Source organism: Coffea arabica, chromosome 9c (assembly GCF_036785885.1).
Source record: "Coffea arabica cultivar ET-39 chromosome 9c, Coffea Arabica ET-39 HiFi, whole genome shotgun sequence".
Lineage (NCBI taxonomy): Eukaryota > Viridiplantae > Streptophyta > Magnoliopsida > Gentianales > Rubiaceae > Coffea > Coffea arabica.
The window spans coordinates 12,667,413-12,685,729 of record NC_092326.1 but is presented as its reverse complement, the minus strand read 5'-3'; the positions used below and the strand labels follow the sequence as shown (position 1 = coordinate 12,685,729).

Genomic DNA, 18,317 nt, shown 5'->3' with positions numbered 1-18,317 from the left:
CCCCTTTGATCTAGCCAAGGCTAGTTGCGTTGATTTAATCAAAGATTTTCTTGTTTTAACCAAAGAATTTATTACATTTGGATGTGCTACATGAAATGCAAAACCCTAGATTCTAAGATGTCTCTTGTAAGGTTTTTGGTCCCAACCACATGAATTGTGGCGGCCAATGAAAGAAAACCTTATAGAGGTCGATTAATGCAAATGATGATTCAAATGCAAGTGTGCAAGTGTATATAAAGGTGCATGTGTGCAATTGTATGGAAATCCAAGTGTTTGTGTGCAAGTGTATGAAATATAGTGATAAGTGTATATAGATCGTAATTAAGTGCAATTTTGTGAAGTAGAAACCAAAATTGAACAATAAGGAAAGGAAAAGTAATGAGGAAAGGTGAATTGAAAAAGTGAGTAAGTGAAAAATTGAGAATGAATGAACCTAAAGGAATGCATCAGGTCGGGTATGGGAATGACTCCTAACTTTTTCGACTTCGATCTTCCCTTTGATTAGAAGGCAAAACTAGCGTGCTAAGGCTATCGAGTAGCCACACTCGCTCGTTTCCCTTATCGGAAGGGGACACTTAAGCAAAATGAACCCTATAGCTAGCATGAGATGCAAAACCTAAAGTGAGGGGAAAGGGATTCGAGGAACATGCCCAATGATAAAACTAAAGAAAGTTGTATGATATGTGGTGAACAAGCAAATGATGCACTAATGAAAAGAAAGGAAAAAGCCTATTGGGTCTAGCGTTGGACTAGCCCTTTCTATGGATTTTTACTAGCATTGGACTAGTGGAAACGGAACAATGAACCACAACTAGCGTTGGACTAGTGTGGTGACGAGAAAGGGGGCCACAACTAGCATTGGACTAGTGTGGTGACGTCCATTCATCCATCACATTCATTCATGACTATAAAAAACGAGTAGACATGCGAATCACTTATAAACACGTAGCACATAACACTTAGCATGCTTGACTAGATGCAAGGACCTAATAAAGCGATTAAACACGTAGCAACGAAAGCAAGCAATGAACTTATTACATTTGCTAACTAAAACAAAGGGGGGGAAAGGGAAAATGGACAAGAAAGCTCACCAAGCCCTATCTATTACAAGCCAAGAGGTGTACACATACCCCATTAAAAAGAATAATTTAATAAAAGCAAGAATGAATGAAATAATGGAACTAAAGAATGGTAATGAAAGCCAATTAGGCATGCGATTCACACTTAGCACATTGGATCACATAGGAGAGACAAAAGGGATAAAAGAAATTATACCTCCCTTGAAATGAAGCTCTAATGGAGTGAAATCAACTTATTTACCCTCCAAAATAATAAAGGAGTCAAGGTGCCAATTTATTCGACAAATAATCACAAAGGATAAAAATAAACATGAATTTGAATCAATTAAATCATGTCAACAACCCACATTTAAGAAGTCAAGAGAAGAAAGGACTTGATTGCAAAGATTGGCAAAATTCTGGGGCCAAAATTAAAGAAAAATAAAGTTCAGGGACTCATTTGCAATTAAATTAAGGACCGAATTGAAAGAAGTTAAAAATGTCTAGGGCCACAGTGCAACTAAAGAGAAATTCAGGGACTGATTTGCAAAATCATTTTCAGGTTTCTTCATGGACCAGGCTATTGGGCTATTTCATTTATTTGTTTGGGCCAAAGATCATTCGGCCCAAACGGGAGTCCAAGGAAAACAATCTGGCTAGCCCATCATTTTCACTAATCTAGCTCATACAATATTAAGGGCCTCAAGTTTCCAAGCCCAAATCATAAACCCAGAAGAAGCAAACCAAAAAAAACCATTAGCCCGACCCAACTAAGTATTATTACCCAAAAACCTACACCATAACTAAACCCAACAACAAAAATTGGTAAATTAACTAAAATCATTAAGCCACAATTATGATCTAAATCCCCGAATTAATTTATCCCAAAAAGTCACATAAAATAGGCAAACATAGGATTAAGCTTAAGAGGGCGAGATTAGTTCAGCTTTTCCAATTTTTGGGGTCACATCAGAACAGGGGGGAACTTGAGGGGTTCATATGCAACAAAAATAGGGACCTAATTGAAGGACTTATGGAGGTTTTGGGGCGACAGGGAAATTAGGTAACAATTAAGGGGGTTTTCAGAATTATTTTCAGACAAGCTACAAAGCTTCAAGCTACGGAACTTCATCTTCTTCGTTGGCTTTTTACCATTTTTCAGACGCCATTTTCATAGCTTATTCAAGCAACACTCACAATTCCAAACCAAATCCAGCAAATTCGTTCCCAAAACCCCCCTAAAACTTCAACATCTACACAACCCCACTGTAGGAAGCCAGTCATTGCAGATCAAACGAAAAACCAAATGGACGAACATGCCACGGCAGAGAAATGAAGTCAGCTTTCTAGTAGCATTTTCGGCTGGGCATTCCGTCGAACAGGTTGTGAGCATTAAAATTTTACTAGATTTTTGCTCAAATTGCAGTATAACTAGCCCCAAATCATCAGAAAAAAGCAAGGAGCTCAACCCAACAAACATAGAAAGCATATACGCACAAAAATTACAGACCATCAACAGAAAAATTGCAATAACAAACCCACGGCAGACCCATTTCAAGACTGGACAAGAACCGAAATTTAAAGAGGGAAAAGCCAATAGCTTACCGGGCTCCTGCTTGGTGAAATTTTGTAGAGGATGATGGTGGATTCAGAGGAGATGACAGCAGTTCCGATTCTTCACGGGCTGTCTGCTCCTGAGCTCATCTCAATGCTTCCAACCTCCAGCTTCATCGACAAATAAGCAGCGGCAGGAGCTGCAGCCGCCTCCTTGTCTTTCCCTTTCTGGACAATAGCGACACCGTTCTGAACTCTAGTTGCTACGTTAGCAAACGCCGGTGGTGGTTGACGGATGGAACGAGCAGAAACGGATGCGGACTGGTGATGGCTTGGGCAGACTGGTGGTGGCGGCTTTCCTGGCAGCGGCAACTCCGGCAGCTTCCTCGTGTAGCCAGGCCCCTCCTCCGATGTTCCTTTCTGATTCTCCTTTTTGTTCTTGTTCTCCTCTCCCCCTCAACCGAGAGCCTCCCCCTCTGTTTTCCTTATTTCAACCATCAGTTTTCGGTTTTTTCCCCTAGGCCGAAGCCCAGTCCACCGCCCCTTATCTCCTTGTTCCTCTCTTGCTTTCTTCTTTTAGCTATTTCCACCGTCAAAAAGCCTCTCTCTCTTTTCCTCTCTCGCCAAAACCTCCCTCTATTTTCAGATTTTTCTCTCTGCTCTTGCCGAAAACCCCACTGATTTCTTCCTTCTGCCGAAAAGACTCCCATTTCTTGCCCTCTGTTTCTTTTTTTCCAGCTCCCGTAAACCTCTCTCCCCTCGTAGCTTGTTTTTTTCCTTTTTTCCTTTTTGTTTTCAAAAATTCCTTAAGCTCCACAAGTGTCCTTGACACCTACCCCTCTATACACTTGTCCTATAATTCCTTAGACACTTGTCTAATGACTATTTTGTACACTTGTCCAACATGCACACTTCCACCTATCCCCACATTTTCTTCTTTTCTTTTTTTTATTTTCATTTTCATCATTTTTCACTTTTTTCTTCTTTTTCCTTTTTTATTTTCATTTTCAAGAAATTCTATGCTAAAAACTAGAAACTAAAAATCAAATAAAACTGACATGACAAATGAAAAACTAAAATAAAAAGTAAATGAAATTACACCAAAATTTGGTGTCTACACATTCCACTTATGGTTCTTAAACTAGTCCATTCACCCCATTTGAATCACAATACAACCATATACACATCAATTGATTGCATGAAAACCATACATGGAAAAGCCCAAATTTCATTAAACCCTAAAACCGAAATTTTCTCACAAATGCTGAAATTTTCCACAATTACCCACCATTAACACATATAAGCTCTAAATCAAGCCATATAAAGCCATCACACCCAACTCAACCATGATATATCATATAAAACAGAAAATTCCTAAATAAATAGAAAATTGCCACATCTCAAGTATAAGTCATGAAATACTCCATAAAATAGCCTCTTGAACTACTATCACCCATAACTTTCATCTTACAACCAACAATGAAACAATTCCATATTTACTCACCTTACAATTCTTGATACAAGGTAGATGAGAGCCTTTCCTTTCAAACAAAAACCACCAAGCACTTCAAACACTCCTAGCAAGAAGGTTTTATGGAGGATTTTGAGAGATTAGTGGTTGGATTCCATGATTTGGCAAAGAAATGGAGCAAGAGTTGAAGAGCTTTCTTCCTTCTTTTCTCTCTAGTTGGCCGGCCAAGAGGTAAGAAATAATGAGGAATTTTGGTCAAAATTTTAATTTAGTAAAGGTGTAGACAAGTCAAAAGTCCAAGGTCCAATAGGATTGCAACATGTGTTTTTTTCCAAGCTTATCTCATTCTTGTCTTACAACACTTAATTAAACCAACTAACCTCCAATTAACTCATAACACAAGATAATAAAACTTCCGTATATAAAATTTCCCAAAGCTACATTTAACTGTACCGATCGTCTTAGTGGGTCCCGCAACCGCTGTACACCGTTAACAACACAGAATTTGACCTAAACCCAGAAAATGATGCAAAATTCATATTCTCTCATAAAATTCCCCAGAAAACCCACGGATAGAAGAAATAATGAAATAATGAGGAATTTTGGTCAAAATTTTAATTTAGTAAAGGTGTAGACAAGTCAAAAGTCCAAGGTCCAATAGGATTGCAACATGTGTTTTTTTCCAAGCTTATCTCATTCTTGTCTTACAACACTTAATTAAACCAACTAACCTACAATTAACTCATAACACAAGATAATAAAACTTCCGTATATAAAATTTCCCAAAGCTACATTTAACTGTACCGATCGTCTTAGTGGGTCCCGCAACCGCTGTACGCCGTTAACAACACAGAATTTGACCTAAACCCAGAAAATGATGCAAAATTCATATTCTCTCATAAAATTCCCCAGAAAACCCACGGATAGAAGAAAACCCTAAAATTAGGCCCAAACGCCCAAAATAAATGCCTGAAAAATATGAAAATTTTCGGGGTCTCACACTCTCTCCCCCTTAAAGAATTTCGTCCTCGAAATTTCTCACCTGAATCACTAAACAGTTCGGGATATTTGGTTTTCATCTCACTCTCCATCTCCCAGGTTGCTTCCTCGACTCCGTGGTTCTTCCATAGCACTTTCACCAGTGGAATCTGCTTATTCCTTAGCTCCTTAACTTTCCTATCAAGCACTCGCATAGGTTTTTCTTCGTAAGTAAGGGCTTCATCAACGTCAATCTCCCCCGGCTGGACAATGTGCGTTGGATCAGGGTAATACTTTTTGAGCATCGACACATGGAATACATCGTGAATTCGTGACAAGCTCGGCGGCAATTCAAGCCGGTACGCTACTTTTCCAACCCGTTGAAGGATCGGAAACGGTCCTATGAATCTAGGTTGGAGTTTCTTTCCTCGGCCAGCAGTGATGCTTCGCAATGGTGTAATCTTGAGGAATACATGGTCCCCCACTTCAAATTCCAAATCTTTCCTTCGGTTGTCGGCATAGCTCTTCTGGCGACTTTGGGCTGCCTGGAGTCTCTGACGGATTAACTTGATCTTTTCTTGAGCATCCTCCATCCAAGGAATGATAGTAGGATCTAGAACCTTCTTCTCTCCCACTTCATCCCAGTATATCGGTGAACGGCACTTTCGTCCATAAAGAGCTTCGTATGGTGCCATTTGGATTGAAGAATGATAGCTGTTATTATAGGCGAACTCTACTAATGTCATGTGTTGTCCCCAATTACCCCCGAAATCTAGAATACTCGTTCGTAACATATCTTCGAGGGTCTGAATCGTTCGCTCCGACTGTCCATCCGTCTGAGGATGATAAGTAGTACTCAGGTTCAGTTTCGTCCCCAAGGTCTCCTGAAACTTTTGCCAAAATCTGGACACAAAACGAGGGTCTCGGTCGGAAACGATGCTCACAGGCACTCCATGCAATCTTACAATCTCTTCTAAATATACTCGAGCTAACTTATCCATGGAATACTTCATATTCACAGGTAGGAAATGAGCCGACTTGGTCAATCGATCAACGATCACCCAAACGGCATCACATCCTTTTTGAGTTCTAGGTAATCCGGAAACGAAATCCATGGTGATGTGTTCCCACTTCCATTCGGGAATCTCCAAAGGCTACAGTAGTCCCGAAGGCTTCTGGTGTTCGGCCTTAACTTGCTGGCACACTAAACAGGTCTGGACGTACTGAGCTATCTCTCTCTTCATCCTGTCCCACCAGTACAATCGTCGTAAATCATGATACATCTTGTTACTTCCTGGATGGATTGTATACTTAGATCGATGAGCTTCCTCCAAGATTTCCCTTCTCAAAGTTTCATCATCAGGTACCACTATTCGATTTCGAAATCTTAAAATCCCTTCAGGGCTCAAATTAAAATTGGGTATCTCTCCTTTCTTCACCTTTTCTACCCACCTTTGAACTGTCGGATCCTTAGTTTGAGCTTCCTTGATCTTTTCTAAAAACACGGACGTCACTCGGATATTCCCAAAGGTTATCCTATTATGTTCCAGCTTTGGATTCCATTCTCCAATAGTTCCCAGTAATTCCCACTCTTTCACCATCAATCCAGACATCTGAGCCTTTCGGCTTAGGGCATCGGCTACCACGTTAGCCTTACCAGGATGGTAGTTAATGGTATAATCGTAATCCTTCAAGAATTCCATCCAACGGCGTTGTCTCATGTTCAACTCCTTCTGGGAAAAGAGGTATCTGAGGCTCTTATGGTCAGAATAAACTTCAAAAGTCACTCCGTACAGATAGTGTCTCCACTTTTTCAGAGCGAAGACAACTGCGGCCAGTTCCAAATCATGAATGGGATAGTTTTGCTCATGAATTTTCAATTTTCTAGAAGCATAGGCTATCACGTTTTGATGTTGCATCAATACGCATCCTAACCCTTCTTTGGAGGCGTCAGTGTAAACAGTGAAACCGTCTGGACCGTTAGGTAAAGCCAGAATAGGGGCCATGGTTAATCTCCGTTTCAACTCGTGAAAGCTATTTTCACACTTATCACTCCATAGAAAATTTCCACCCTTCTTGGTTAGATCGGTTAAGGGACTGGCAAGTTTCGAAAAATCTTTAATAAATCGCCGATAATAACCTGCCAACCCTAGAAAACTTCGGATCTCAGTAGGGTTATCGGGTCTCTTCCACTCAGTCACCGCTTCTACCTTGGCCGGATCTACAGCAATTCCTTCCTTTGAAATCACGTGCCCCAGAAAAGAAACCCTTTCTAGCCAAAACTCACATTTACTAAACTTAGCATACAACTGGTGCTCCCTCAAGGTTTGTAGGACCTCTTTCAAATGTTGTTCGTGCTCCTCACGGGTTTTTGAATAAACCAATATGTCATCAATAAAAACAACGACAAATCGGTCGAGATAAGGTTTGAAAATTCGATGCATGAGGTCCATGAAAGCAGCAGGGGCATTGGTCAGTCCAAAAGGCATCACAGCAAATTCGTAGTGCCCATACCGAGAATTGAAGGCGGTTTTAGGCACATCTTCCTTTTTAATTAACAGTTGGTAATACCCCTGTCGAAGATCTAACTTTGAAAAGACCACCGCACCCTGTAATTGATCAAATAGCTCATCGATGTGAGGTAGGGGGTACTTGTTCTTAATGGTCACGTTGTTCAACCCTCGGTAATCGATACATAATCTCAAGGTTCCATCCTTCTTCTTAACAAAGAGAATAGGTGCCCCCCAAGGTGATCCACTCTCGTGAATAAACCCTCGCTCTAGAAGGTCTTGCAACTGTAACTTCAGCTCTTTGAGTTCCGCAGGTGCCATTCGGTAAGGAGTTTTGGAAATAGGGGAAGCCCCTGGATAAAGGTTAACTTCAAACTCAATTTCTCTTTCTGGAGGCAGATTTACTAACTCGTCAGGAAAAACATCAGGGTATTCACTCACTACCGGAACATCTTCTATTTTCAGTTTGTCGGCAGGAGTGTTAATAAGAAAAGCTAGGAACCCTTGCGCCCCTCTATTCAATAATTTCCTAGCTCGAATACCTGATATCATAGCAGATGAGGCTAGACTACCCCTCACATCTAACCTCAAAGTTGCCTCTCCAGGAATACGGAATTCTACTATCTTCCTTTTACAATCCAGTTGGGCATCGTATCGGGCCAACCAATCCATGCCTAATATCACATCGTATCCCTTAATGGCTAAACTTATTAAATTCCCCAATAACTTCCGCTCACCTACCCAGATCTCACAATCCGAATACATCTTGCTAGAAATCAAACATTGATCCCCTGTAGGAGTACTAACTTCCAGCTCATAGGGAAGAATAACAGGGTTTATATCAATTCCGCACATAAACTCGGGGTTAACGAAAGAATGGGTGGCTCCAGGGTCTATCAAAATTCTAGCTAGGCGGTGGAAGACAGGAATCGTACCTTCCACTACCTCGGCTGAGTCAGGAACTGAACGTTGTTCGATGGAGTATACACGTGCGGCCACCTTCGGCTTGACACTTTCTACCCGTGATTGACTTGAGGTAGCCTTGGATGTCGGTGTAGTTCCTTTCACGTCTCGGGCTTGGACTGGACAACTGGCTAGCCGGTGCTCTGCACTCCCGCAGCGTAAACACTTGTTCTGTTTCCTCCAGCAGTCGTCCTCCGTGTGGTTTGGTTTCCCACAAAAGCCACACGGCCCGCGCGCAATAGTAGCGGAACTCCCCTGTGAGGCACTCCTCTGCTGGCCTCGTCCGGGCTGGCTTCCTCGAGAGGGAGCCCCTCTGGCCGGACTCGTAAACCGTCCCCCTCCAGATCCCCTCCCAAATTTAGGAGGGGTACTTTTATCCCCTTGAGTTGAGCTACTTCCAGCAGCTCCACGCTTTCTATTCTGGAAGTTCCTCACCTGAAGCCTTGCGTTCTCGGATCGTAATGCTTTCTCAACAGCATCACTAAAAGTGGTGATTTGGGCTACGGCCAAATCCTTTTGGATTTCCACATTAAGCCCCTGAAGGAAACGTCTTGCCCTCCTTTGCTCGGTCAAAATGAGCTCAGGGGCAAACTTGGACAAGCGTGTGAATTGGCTCTCATATTCGGCCACCGATTGCGTGCCTTGGCATAGACGAATAAATTCGTCTTCCTTTTTCTCCTGAACCAACGGTGGAAAATACTTAGCGTTAAACTCCCGTACAAAATTCGTCCATGTCCTTGGTGTCTGCTCTCGCTCCCATTTTGTCCGAATAATGTTCCACCAAGAGCGAGCGGCCCCTTCGAGTTGGAAGACCGCAAAAGTCACTTGCCTCTCCTCCGAGTAACGTAGGGCGACAAAAATGTCTATCATCTTCTCCAACCATTGCTCCGCCACGTCCAGATCGGGCCCTCCGAGAAATTTAGGTGGAGAAAATTTTTGGAATCGTTCGAGAGCTCGGTCTTCGCTCTCGACATGATTTCCAGGATTTCCAGGGTTTTCAGGGTTGCCGACAGGTGGATTAGGGTTTGGGCCCTGTTGCTGCACCACCTGGGCCAGGAGATCAGTCATCCGCTGGATAGCAGCGGCTACTTGCACATTAGGATCGATTTGGGGTTCAGGAGTTGGTTCGGGCACTTCAGTTCCCGTACCCCGTTCAGTCGTGGGCTGTCTACCCCCACGTCCTCTACCTCGGCCACTACGCGTGCCCTCCATCGTTCTAGGTCAATCTAGAGTCAAAATATACACATAACATAGCATTAAGATAAAAGTGTACACATCCCTGAGTATAACAATAAACATGAACACCCAGCCAAACAATGACTTCATAAAACACTTAGGCATATAACACATATTCATAGCATTCACAACAAGATCAAACTTTTGTACAAAATAGTCAGTCAAGTTCAAACAGGGAAAGCCTCTTACGGAATGGCAATACAAAAGTAATATATACAAAACTAGTCCAATATACAACGCGACTAGCTAAGGGTCCTTCCCGGCCTACCACTCCGTATCCCTTATATATACAAGAGTCAAAATTCCCAAAATAGCCTAAAAGCCAAGCCCTAGCCTACCGTGGGACTAGAGGACCTACTCACTTGGGCGGGTTCACTTCCAACCCCGCCTCCTACACTAGAGCCCTCGTCACTCTCGTCCCCTAATAGGTCATCACATAGGTTCAGAATCGATCCGGCTCTCACCTTCAATTGCCTCGCCCTCTTGACCATTCGTTCCCGTGTCTCTCCCAATTGTGTACACAGGTCGTCCACCCTATCTTGACCTTCACCCAGGTCATATTCCAAGTCCTTAATTCGCTCGGCTTGCCTCTTGTTGGCCTCTCTCAGTTGCTTCACCTCGGCCTCTAGCCTTGCACAATCTTTGGCCAACTCCTTCCTTTCTTTGTCCACGGCCCATACTAGTGTATTGGGGTAGGCAAACCTGTGACGGCACTCACAACGTCGAAGGCGACTAGCCGGACTCCAGCGTACCGCTGTCCCTCTCGGCCGGACCTGGTACTTGATCATAGGAAGTACTCTCCGGCCCTGTTCCACAGTCGGTCTCTCACTAGGCCCACTACGCGCGTCCATCCTACATATAAACATAATTAAGCTCAACCACGCTTAAGAAAACAATCAAACACAAGTCCCTAGTCAAGAAATTTCTAGCATGCCCAGGTTAATCTAAACCTAGGCTCTGATACCACTTGTGACGACCCCATCTTCCCCTAAGGCGAACCAGAGGGGTGACGGACCGCCTGCCCAACTCTCGCCAGGACTACGGATCACAAAACAATCAAATACGTATTTAATTTTACAAAAGAAAACTCAACGAAAGAACACCTTAATGGGATAAATTGTTCTTTCGTTGAGTTTTCTTTTGTAAAATTAAATATGTATTTGATTGTTTTGTGATCCGTAGTCCTGGCGAGAGCTGGGCAGGCGGTCCGTCACCCCTCTGGTTCGCCTTAGGGGAAGATGGGGTCGTCACACCCCACCTCCCCCTAGGGCGTACCCCAGGGGTTTAGCGGATCTCCTGCCCAGCTCTCGCCGGGACTCAGTCATTCACTACAGCCCTCAAATAAATTACAATATAAATCTTAAATATACATCAAATGTTCCACAATTTACATATACTACAAACTAAAACCTCAAGAGATACAAGCAATACTAATTTACAGCATAAGACAAAGGTCCTCAGTTCTCACATAAGTACAAGTACAAGTACAATCTCAAATATTACGCAAATTAAAACTAGAGCTGCAACAGTACAGTAGATCCTCCAACCATTCACACGGAGAACTTTAATACAAATGCTTCCTTCACCTCGAGCCCTGTGGAGGGGAAATAAAATATTTTTGGGGTGAGCTAGAAGCTCAGTCAGTAACCAGTCAAATCAGTAATCAAATCAGTTTCACAATAGTTCATTTCAATGATGTCATGAATCAGTAATCAAACAGTCGTTTATTGCTTCCGTGAGCCAGTAAAATCATTGTACTTAGCATCCAACGCTCAAATTGATTCATTAACATTGAAACATTGATAGGGAGCCCGTTGGTGCTCCAGATGAACAATAAACAGTGGTGGAGACGTTGGTTCCAAGCACAAGACTTCCCAAGAACTCATTGAAACCAAAGCATGTCATGAATTCACATGCAAGCACGCATGATATGCAATGAAGTAAAGAATGCAGGAAACAGTTCATAAGTAGCTTTGGAAATAGTTTGGGGTCACTCACCATCATAGACAGTTCCTCGATCAAGTCCAAGGCTTTCCACTCAAACTCAAAGCAATCAAATGCTTTCAAAGATCGGACAGCATTTCCCCTACATTTTCTTACTTTTCCATCCTACAAGCAACACCATTTCATCTCAAATCAATCATATACACATCATAGACTATCAAATACACCTTTCAGCACAGTATCCATAATTGAAGCTACACTTATTGGATTGAAACGAATCTTATGGAATTTTGAATCCAAAACATAAACCTATATTTCTTATGAAGACCTCCAAAGCCAAATCATGCATTTTCATGGTCAAAAATGGAAAACTCCACAAAAACAGAAATCTGGGCGCGAAACAGGGTTCATGGGCAGCCAAGGGTATTTCAGTCATTTCACATGATATAGTACTCTGATTAAGTTGAAATTTTACAGGTAGCTAGCTAACTTGATTACCAACAATTTTCATGTTTTGGGCAAAGGCTGATTCGACCTCTAATTAGGTCTAACAGTACCGGGCAGAACAGGGGAAATTGACAACCCTAAACTGTCATTTTCTGCGCTAACCAGAAATTTCTGCAACCAATCGTATCCAACATATATTCGCTCCAGATTACACTATAATAAGCCCTCAATCCATGACCAAACCATGGTTATCATACAAAACAGAAAAATAACAATAATAAATCAAAATCCATCAACCTTCACTTCTAACCATAAACAAACCATAATCACACCATATGTTATCATATTAAACCACTAAAGCCACCAATTGAACATTATCAAAGCTAAAGGGAAAAATTCTTAACAACTCACCTTGTAACCTCAAGACAACAAGCAACTTAGCACCTTTGCTTCTCAAACCACTTCACCACTCACCTTAATCCTACCAAGAGAAAGGTTTTTATGGAGCAAATCAAAGTTTTAACGGTTGGTTTGTGAGATCAAGGCAAGAAATTGAAGAAAGAAGTTGGAAGTTTTCTCTTCTTTTTCCTCCAAGAAACCCGGCCAAAAAGGGGAGAAATAAGATGATTTTGTAGTGAATTTTTAATATGGAGGAAAGGTAAAGTAAAGGTCAAAGTCCAAGGGTAAATTGAATGGTGACACTTGTCACCTTTTGGCTTAAAACTTATCCTTTTTCTCTCCCATGTTAATCCAACACTAATCCAACTAAGTAACATCTAATTATCTCCTAGCACCTTGTAAAATAATACCCATCAATACTAAACTTCAATTAATTGCCAAAAATTTATCGCACTAGCGGGTCCCACGTCCTTAATACACTTCCAAATTGACCCGAACTAATTTATACTAGAAAAATGGTTGGAAAACTATATTCATTTATAAAAGTCTTTGAAAAATTTTGATAATAAAATAAAGTAAGAGAAATGCAAGTGAAAAATAAAATAAATAATGAAAATTTTCCCTTTTCTTTTCCTTCAGGCGTCACAACTTTAACTTAACTTTAACTCATTCAAATGAAGTGACTTTTGGAAGACAATTTACACACACATAACCCAACATGTAGCAAGCATTTTTCCATCAATATAGCCACAAATTTCGAAATTAAAATAAGAGAATCACTCCCTCAAAAATTTGGACAGCAGCCCTTGATTCTTTCTCTCAAAATTTATTCTCCAACTCTCAACCCAAAACCAAGCTAGAATTTACTAAAACAACAACCAAACAAACAAGAAATCCTCAAGGCCACTACCTAATAATCTTCCTCAAGGCATCTACCTAATGTCAAGGTTCATAGAACCCATCAACAAACCCAAGTTTATCTAGCTAAAACTAACTAAAAGATGAAAGAAAAATGGGAGCTTTGAGGGGTTACCTTTCTCCAATGGTAGTGAGCAAAACTTCAAGAAATCAAGCTCTAAACCACCAAGAATCTTTCCTCCACCAAATCTTCTACCAAGCTTGAGGATGATCCAAGGGTATGAGCAAAGTTGGAGCAAGTTTAGTGAGCAAAAATGAAGAGGAAAAATTGAAACTTTCTTGGCTCAATGAAGGATGAGAGCTTTGGCCAAGGGAGGAGAAGAGAGAGGGTTTTTGTGTGACTTTTGTGAAGTGATTTGGATGAAAGAAAGATGGGACATAAAGCTAACTTTTGGTACAAAAGCAACATTTGAATAGTGGCCCATTAGTGTTCCTAATTGAACTTAATTCGACTCACTCACCTCTAACCCCTCAATTAACTTTTCTTAGTCTACAATTCATGTTGAAAATCTAGAATACCTTTTTCTATGTATATCCCATGATTTTTGCTCTATTTTAGGATAGAATAATTTACTCCTAATGTATTTTAAGATAGAATAAATTAGTTCCTAATTTTTAGGAAATTACAGATTTCATGGAATTGACAAAAGTCAAATTCCATTTGTATAAATGTTGTACAGAGCGTAGAACAAAAGATATGACAGAACAATTCAGTTTTTCTTTTTGTTCATGGTATCAGAGCTTTTGTTCTTGGGACCTCTTCTTGTCAGCCTTCATTGCTGAGTGTTTTCCTCTTTTCAAGTCTTTATTGCCAAGTGCAATTTCCAGCCTTCATTGCTGATTTTTTCATTAGGCCTTCATTGCCAATTTTTCTTTGAAACCTCCAACATGTTTGAAACTTAAACATCAGAAATCTACTCCAATACCAAATGAGAAGAGACCTCAAATATTCCACAAACAAGGGATTTGCAGAGTATCCAGGCAGCCTACAAGTTCAACGGAAAAAACATTTTGAAGTGGTCACAATTTGTTCAAACCATTCTCAAAGAAAAGGGCAAAATCAGCCACTTGCTTGGAACTAGACCGAAAAAGGGAGATCCTAAATTCGCTGCTTGGGATGAAGTGGATTCTATGGTCATGTCATGGCTGTGGAACTCCATGTTACTCGAAATAAGCGATACCTGCATGTTCCTACCAACAGCTCAAGATATATGAACTACTATTCAACAGACCTATTCAAAGGTAGGAGATGCTGCCCTAATCTATGAGATCAAAACAAAGATCTCAGCCACTAAACAAGGCAACCTTTCTGTTACTCAATATGCCAATCTTCTGCAAAATCTATAGCAGGAACTGGACCAATATCGGTGTGTTCAGATGTTGTGTAGTGAAGATGCAACCATCTTGAAAAACTTTATCAAAAAGGATAGAGTTTATGACTTCCTTGCAGGTCTGAATGTGGAATTTGATCAGGTCAGAGTCCAGATACTGGGGAAGGAAAGATTATCATCTCTGAATGAGATAATATCATTGATCCGAGCTGAAGAGAATAGGCGAGAAGTCATGTTAGAGCCTAAAACATTAGAAGGCTTGGCAATGATTTCTACAAAGTCAAATAAAGACAATTTGGTGCACGTACTGCAAAAAATCACGCCATACGCGAGATGATTGCTTCAAACTCCACGGGAAGGAACAAGTCCTTAGTCGTAAAGGAGGATTCAAATGGGGAAAAGCCCACTTAACTGCTGGAGAAGACCAAACACAAGAAAAATCCAACCAAGTTGGTATGGGAAAATTCAAGAAAGAAGAAATCGAAAAGCTAAGAAACCTCCTAAAATCCCTTGAAAAGTCCTCTAATACGTGTTCATTGGCTCAATCAGGTAAGTATCTTAACTCTTATGCTTTAAGTGCCTCAAGCATGACTTCTCTACGCTCTTGGGTCATCGACTCAAGAGCTACTGACCATATGACTCACAGCCCAATCAGATTTAGAACATACAACCCATGTCCTGGAAATAGAAAAATTACTATTGCAGATGGATCTCCTATAACTGTTGTGTAGACACCAAATTTTTAGTGTAATTCCATTTACTATTTATTTTTATTTTTATTTGTCATGTTAGTTTATTTACTTTTAGTCTTTATTGTTTATTTAACTTTAAAAAAAAAAGAAAAAAAAGTAAAAAAAAAAGAAAAAAGAGAGAAAACCAAGCTCATGCACCATGCTGCACTTGATCTAAACTCCTTTCCATATATTTTCATTTGCAAAAGAACGCAGATACAAAAAATGGTTTTTTCCGCTCCATTATTGGCTCAATTTTCTCCTCCGTCTGATGATCTTAATAGAAGACACTTGGCTTGATCCAAAAGTGATCAGAAAACATGAAAATCTAAGGCTGTAAAAATGCAAGAAGAGAGGGAGTTTTTTTTCGGGCCGTAGATGCTAGGTTTCAGGAGGAAGTTTGGATATAAAAAGCGGTAGAAAACTAAGATTTGGGAAGTGGAGGTTTTTGGATGGCTGGACAAAAGAAAAGAATGGGGCGGCTGAGAGAGAGAAGCGACTAGGGTTTTAGAAGAAAAAGAACGCAGCTTTGTGGCGGCTGGAAAAGAGATAGAGGCGACGAGAGGGAGGAGAAAAGGCTTCGTCTGAGGCTAGAGGAGAAACCAGGGAACTGGGGACTGAGAAAAGAAACGGGAAAAGGGAAACAAGAGAGAGAGGGAGGGGGAAAAAGGCTACGGTAAGAAGAAAAGGAGGGTTTGAGAAAAAAAATGAAAACAACCGAGAGCAAAAGGGAGAGTGATAAATAGGAGGAAACGAGAAAGCCAAGCAGGGGATCGCTACTGGAACTGCGAACCTTCACTGCCGCCAGCCCTCCATCGCCACCAGCAGCTCTTCACCGAAGCAAAGGAGGAACGAAGGAGTAGCAGCATCAGAAGGAGGAGATTTTCAATCAAACGAACGTCCTGTTATCGATCATTTCAGTTCCTATTTGGCTCTTGAAGGGCGTAAAGGTAATAGCTTGACCTGTTCTTAGTCGTTGGATTCATGAAGTACTGGAGCTTTCTCTCCTGTATGCGTTTTATTGTGTGAATCTGCTTAAGAAGAAGGGCTGTGACCCATGGATATGTGTTAGAGAAGGTTCTATTGTTTGTTTCCGGCTAACTGCATCAGTTTTTTTTCCATCCATGTTGAAATTTGCATTTCTTGCTATTCTTGTTCTTTGGTTGATGGTAAAGAAATCCAGGGGTTTGGACTGCTTTGAGAAGGGATAAAAATTCTGCTTTTGGTATGAGTTTTAGTCGATGGGTTATCTCAGTTTTGTGCAGAAGAAAATATTTGTCGAAGTAGTTCTTCGACACTTGCGTGGGAAATTCGACCTTTGCCTACATGACTGCTGTTTATTTTTTCAGTTTCTGCTTGTTTTAACGCTTTGAAAACAGGTTTTGATGTCTCAAGCTCACCCACAAGGATTAGAAATAGCTTGATGAGTTTTGTTTGCATGACTTTAGAATGTTTTTCGCCTAGAGGTGCAGCAGTTTTTCTTCTCTTGGATTGCCGAAGTCATAACTGTCTTGACACTCTTGATTGCTGTTTGCTGCTTGTTCTTGGTAATCATGTTAGAATATTGGTTTAGTGTGTTGCCTGATGGATTTGCAAGTTTCACTGATGTTCATTGCTGTGGTCTGCAAGGAATGCGTATCTGGGGTTGTAAAAATATGGTTTTTGAGTTGTATAGTCTCAACTTGTCTGCTTGCAGTAGTGTCGACTAACCCTTTCCCTTTCCCTTGTATGATTAGTATGTAATCTTAATGATAAGTTTGGCTGGAGTCTTGTTGGAGACGATCTTTAAAACTGGTTGCATGATGTTGCCGAAGTTTCAAAGCATGAAAGTCGCAGAACATTTTCCAGATTTGCTGCATACTCTTTACCTCTGTCATTGCATTGAAACATGAGAGTTGGGTAGTAAAAACTGGAAGGAATGAATGGTTACATTGCCACTTTGATCCACGGTTGAGTTGGTTGAAGCCAATTAGTTTATGTTTGGGATGAAAAGAGTGGCATTCGGCATTCATAGCACCGAAATCACCATAAAAGTTGCAGACTTATTCCTCCTGTAGATTTACATAGAACTTTCATGATTTCCTTCTAAGTTGTGCTGGTTGGGATGTGAAAGATATGTGTTTTGTTGTTTAGTTCAAGTTTCTTTGGAGATTAGATGAGAAGTTGTGATCAAAGAGCTCCTGAAATCTGCATGTGAAACCAGAAATTGCCGAATGAATGTTAGCTGCAGAAACAAATTGCATTCGTGGGTTTGCATGGTTTGCATGCAACTCAACTTTCAACAATTGCACCTTTGCCCACATGTTCATCCTCATGCTACTAAGGCCCTTTTGTGTTCAAATTTATCGCAATTGAGTTCTAAAGTATTTGCATTTTAACCATTACTTGACCCCTTCTTTGCTCTTGGACCCATGAATTTCCCACAAAGTGTTAATTGGGTTTGAATGATTGGTTAATATTTGCAATTGGGTCCTAGGTAGTTTTTTTTTAGAAATTTGATCAATAATTCACTTTTCTTGGAAATTATGCATTATTTGGTTTCATTTAAGTTGCAATTGGGAGGAATTTGGTGATTTTGTTTATACTTTACTATTTAATTGGTGCCTTGACCCTTTTATTGTTTTGAAGCTAATATTTCCTTCATTTCATTACCATTGCAAGAGAGGTAACCTCTATCTCCTTGATTTTCATTTCTCCTATGTGCTCCTACGTGCTATATGTGAATATGCATGCTTTAATTCGCTTTTCATTTTATGTTTAATTGCCTGTTTCGCTTT

At 40.8% G+C, this 18,317-nt stretch overlaps 1 protein-coding gene across 1 annotated transcript; it reads right to left on the bottom strand.

The window, feature by feature from the left end:
- Positions 1 to 6,215: 6,215 nt before the first annotated feature.
- On the bottom strand, positions 6,216 to 9,746 carry LOC140014120 (uncharacterized). Its single transcript, XM_072064520.1, has 4 exons — positions 8,507 to 9,746; positions 8,114 to 8,362; positions 7,576 to 8,026; positions 6,216 to 7,158 (listed from the first exon to the last, which is right to left on the bottom strand). Exons 1-4 carry the CDS (start codon positions 9,744 to 9,746, stop codon positions 6,216 to 6,218), a joined length of 2,883 nt encoding a protein of 960 aa, XP_071920621.1.
- Positions 9,747 to 18,317: the final 8,571 nt, after the last annotated feature.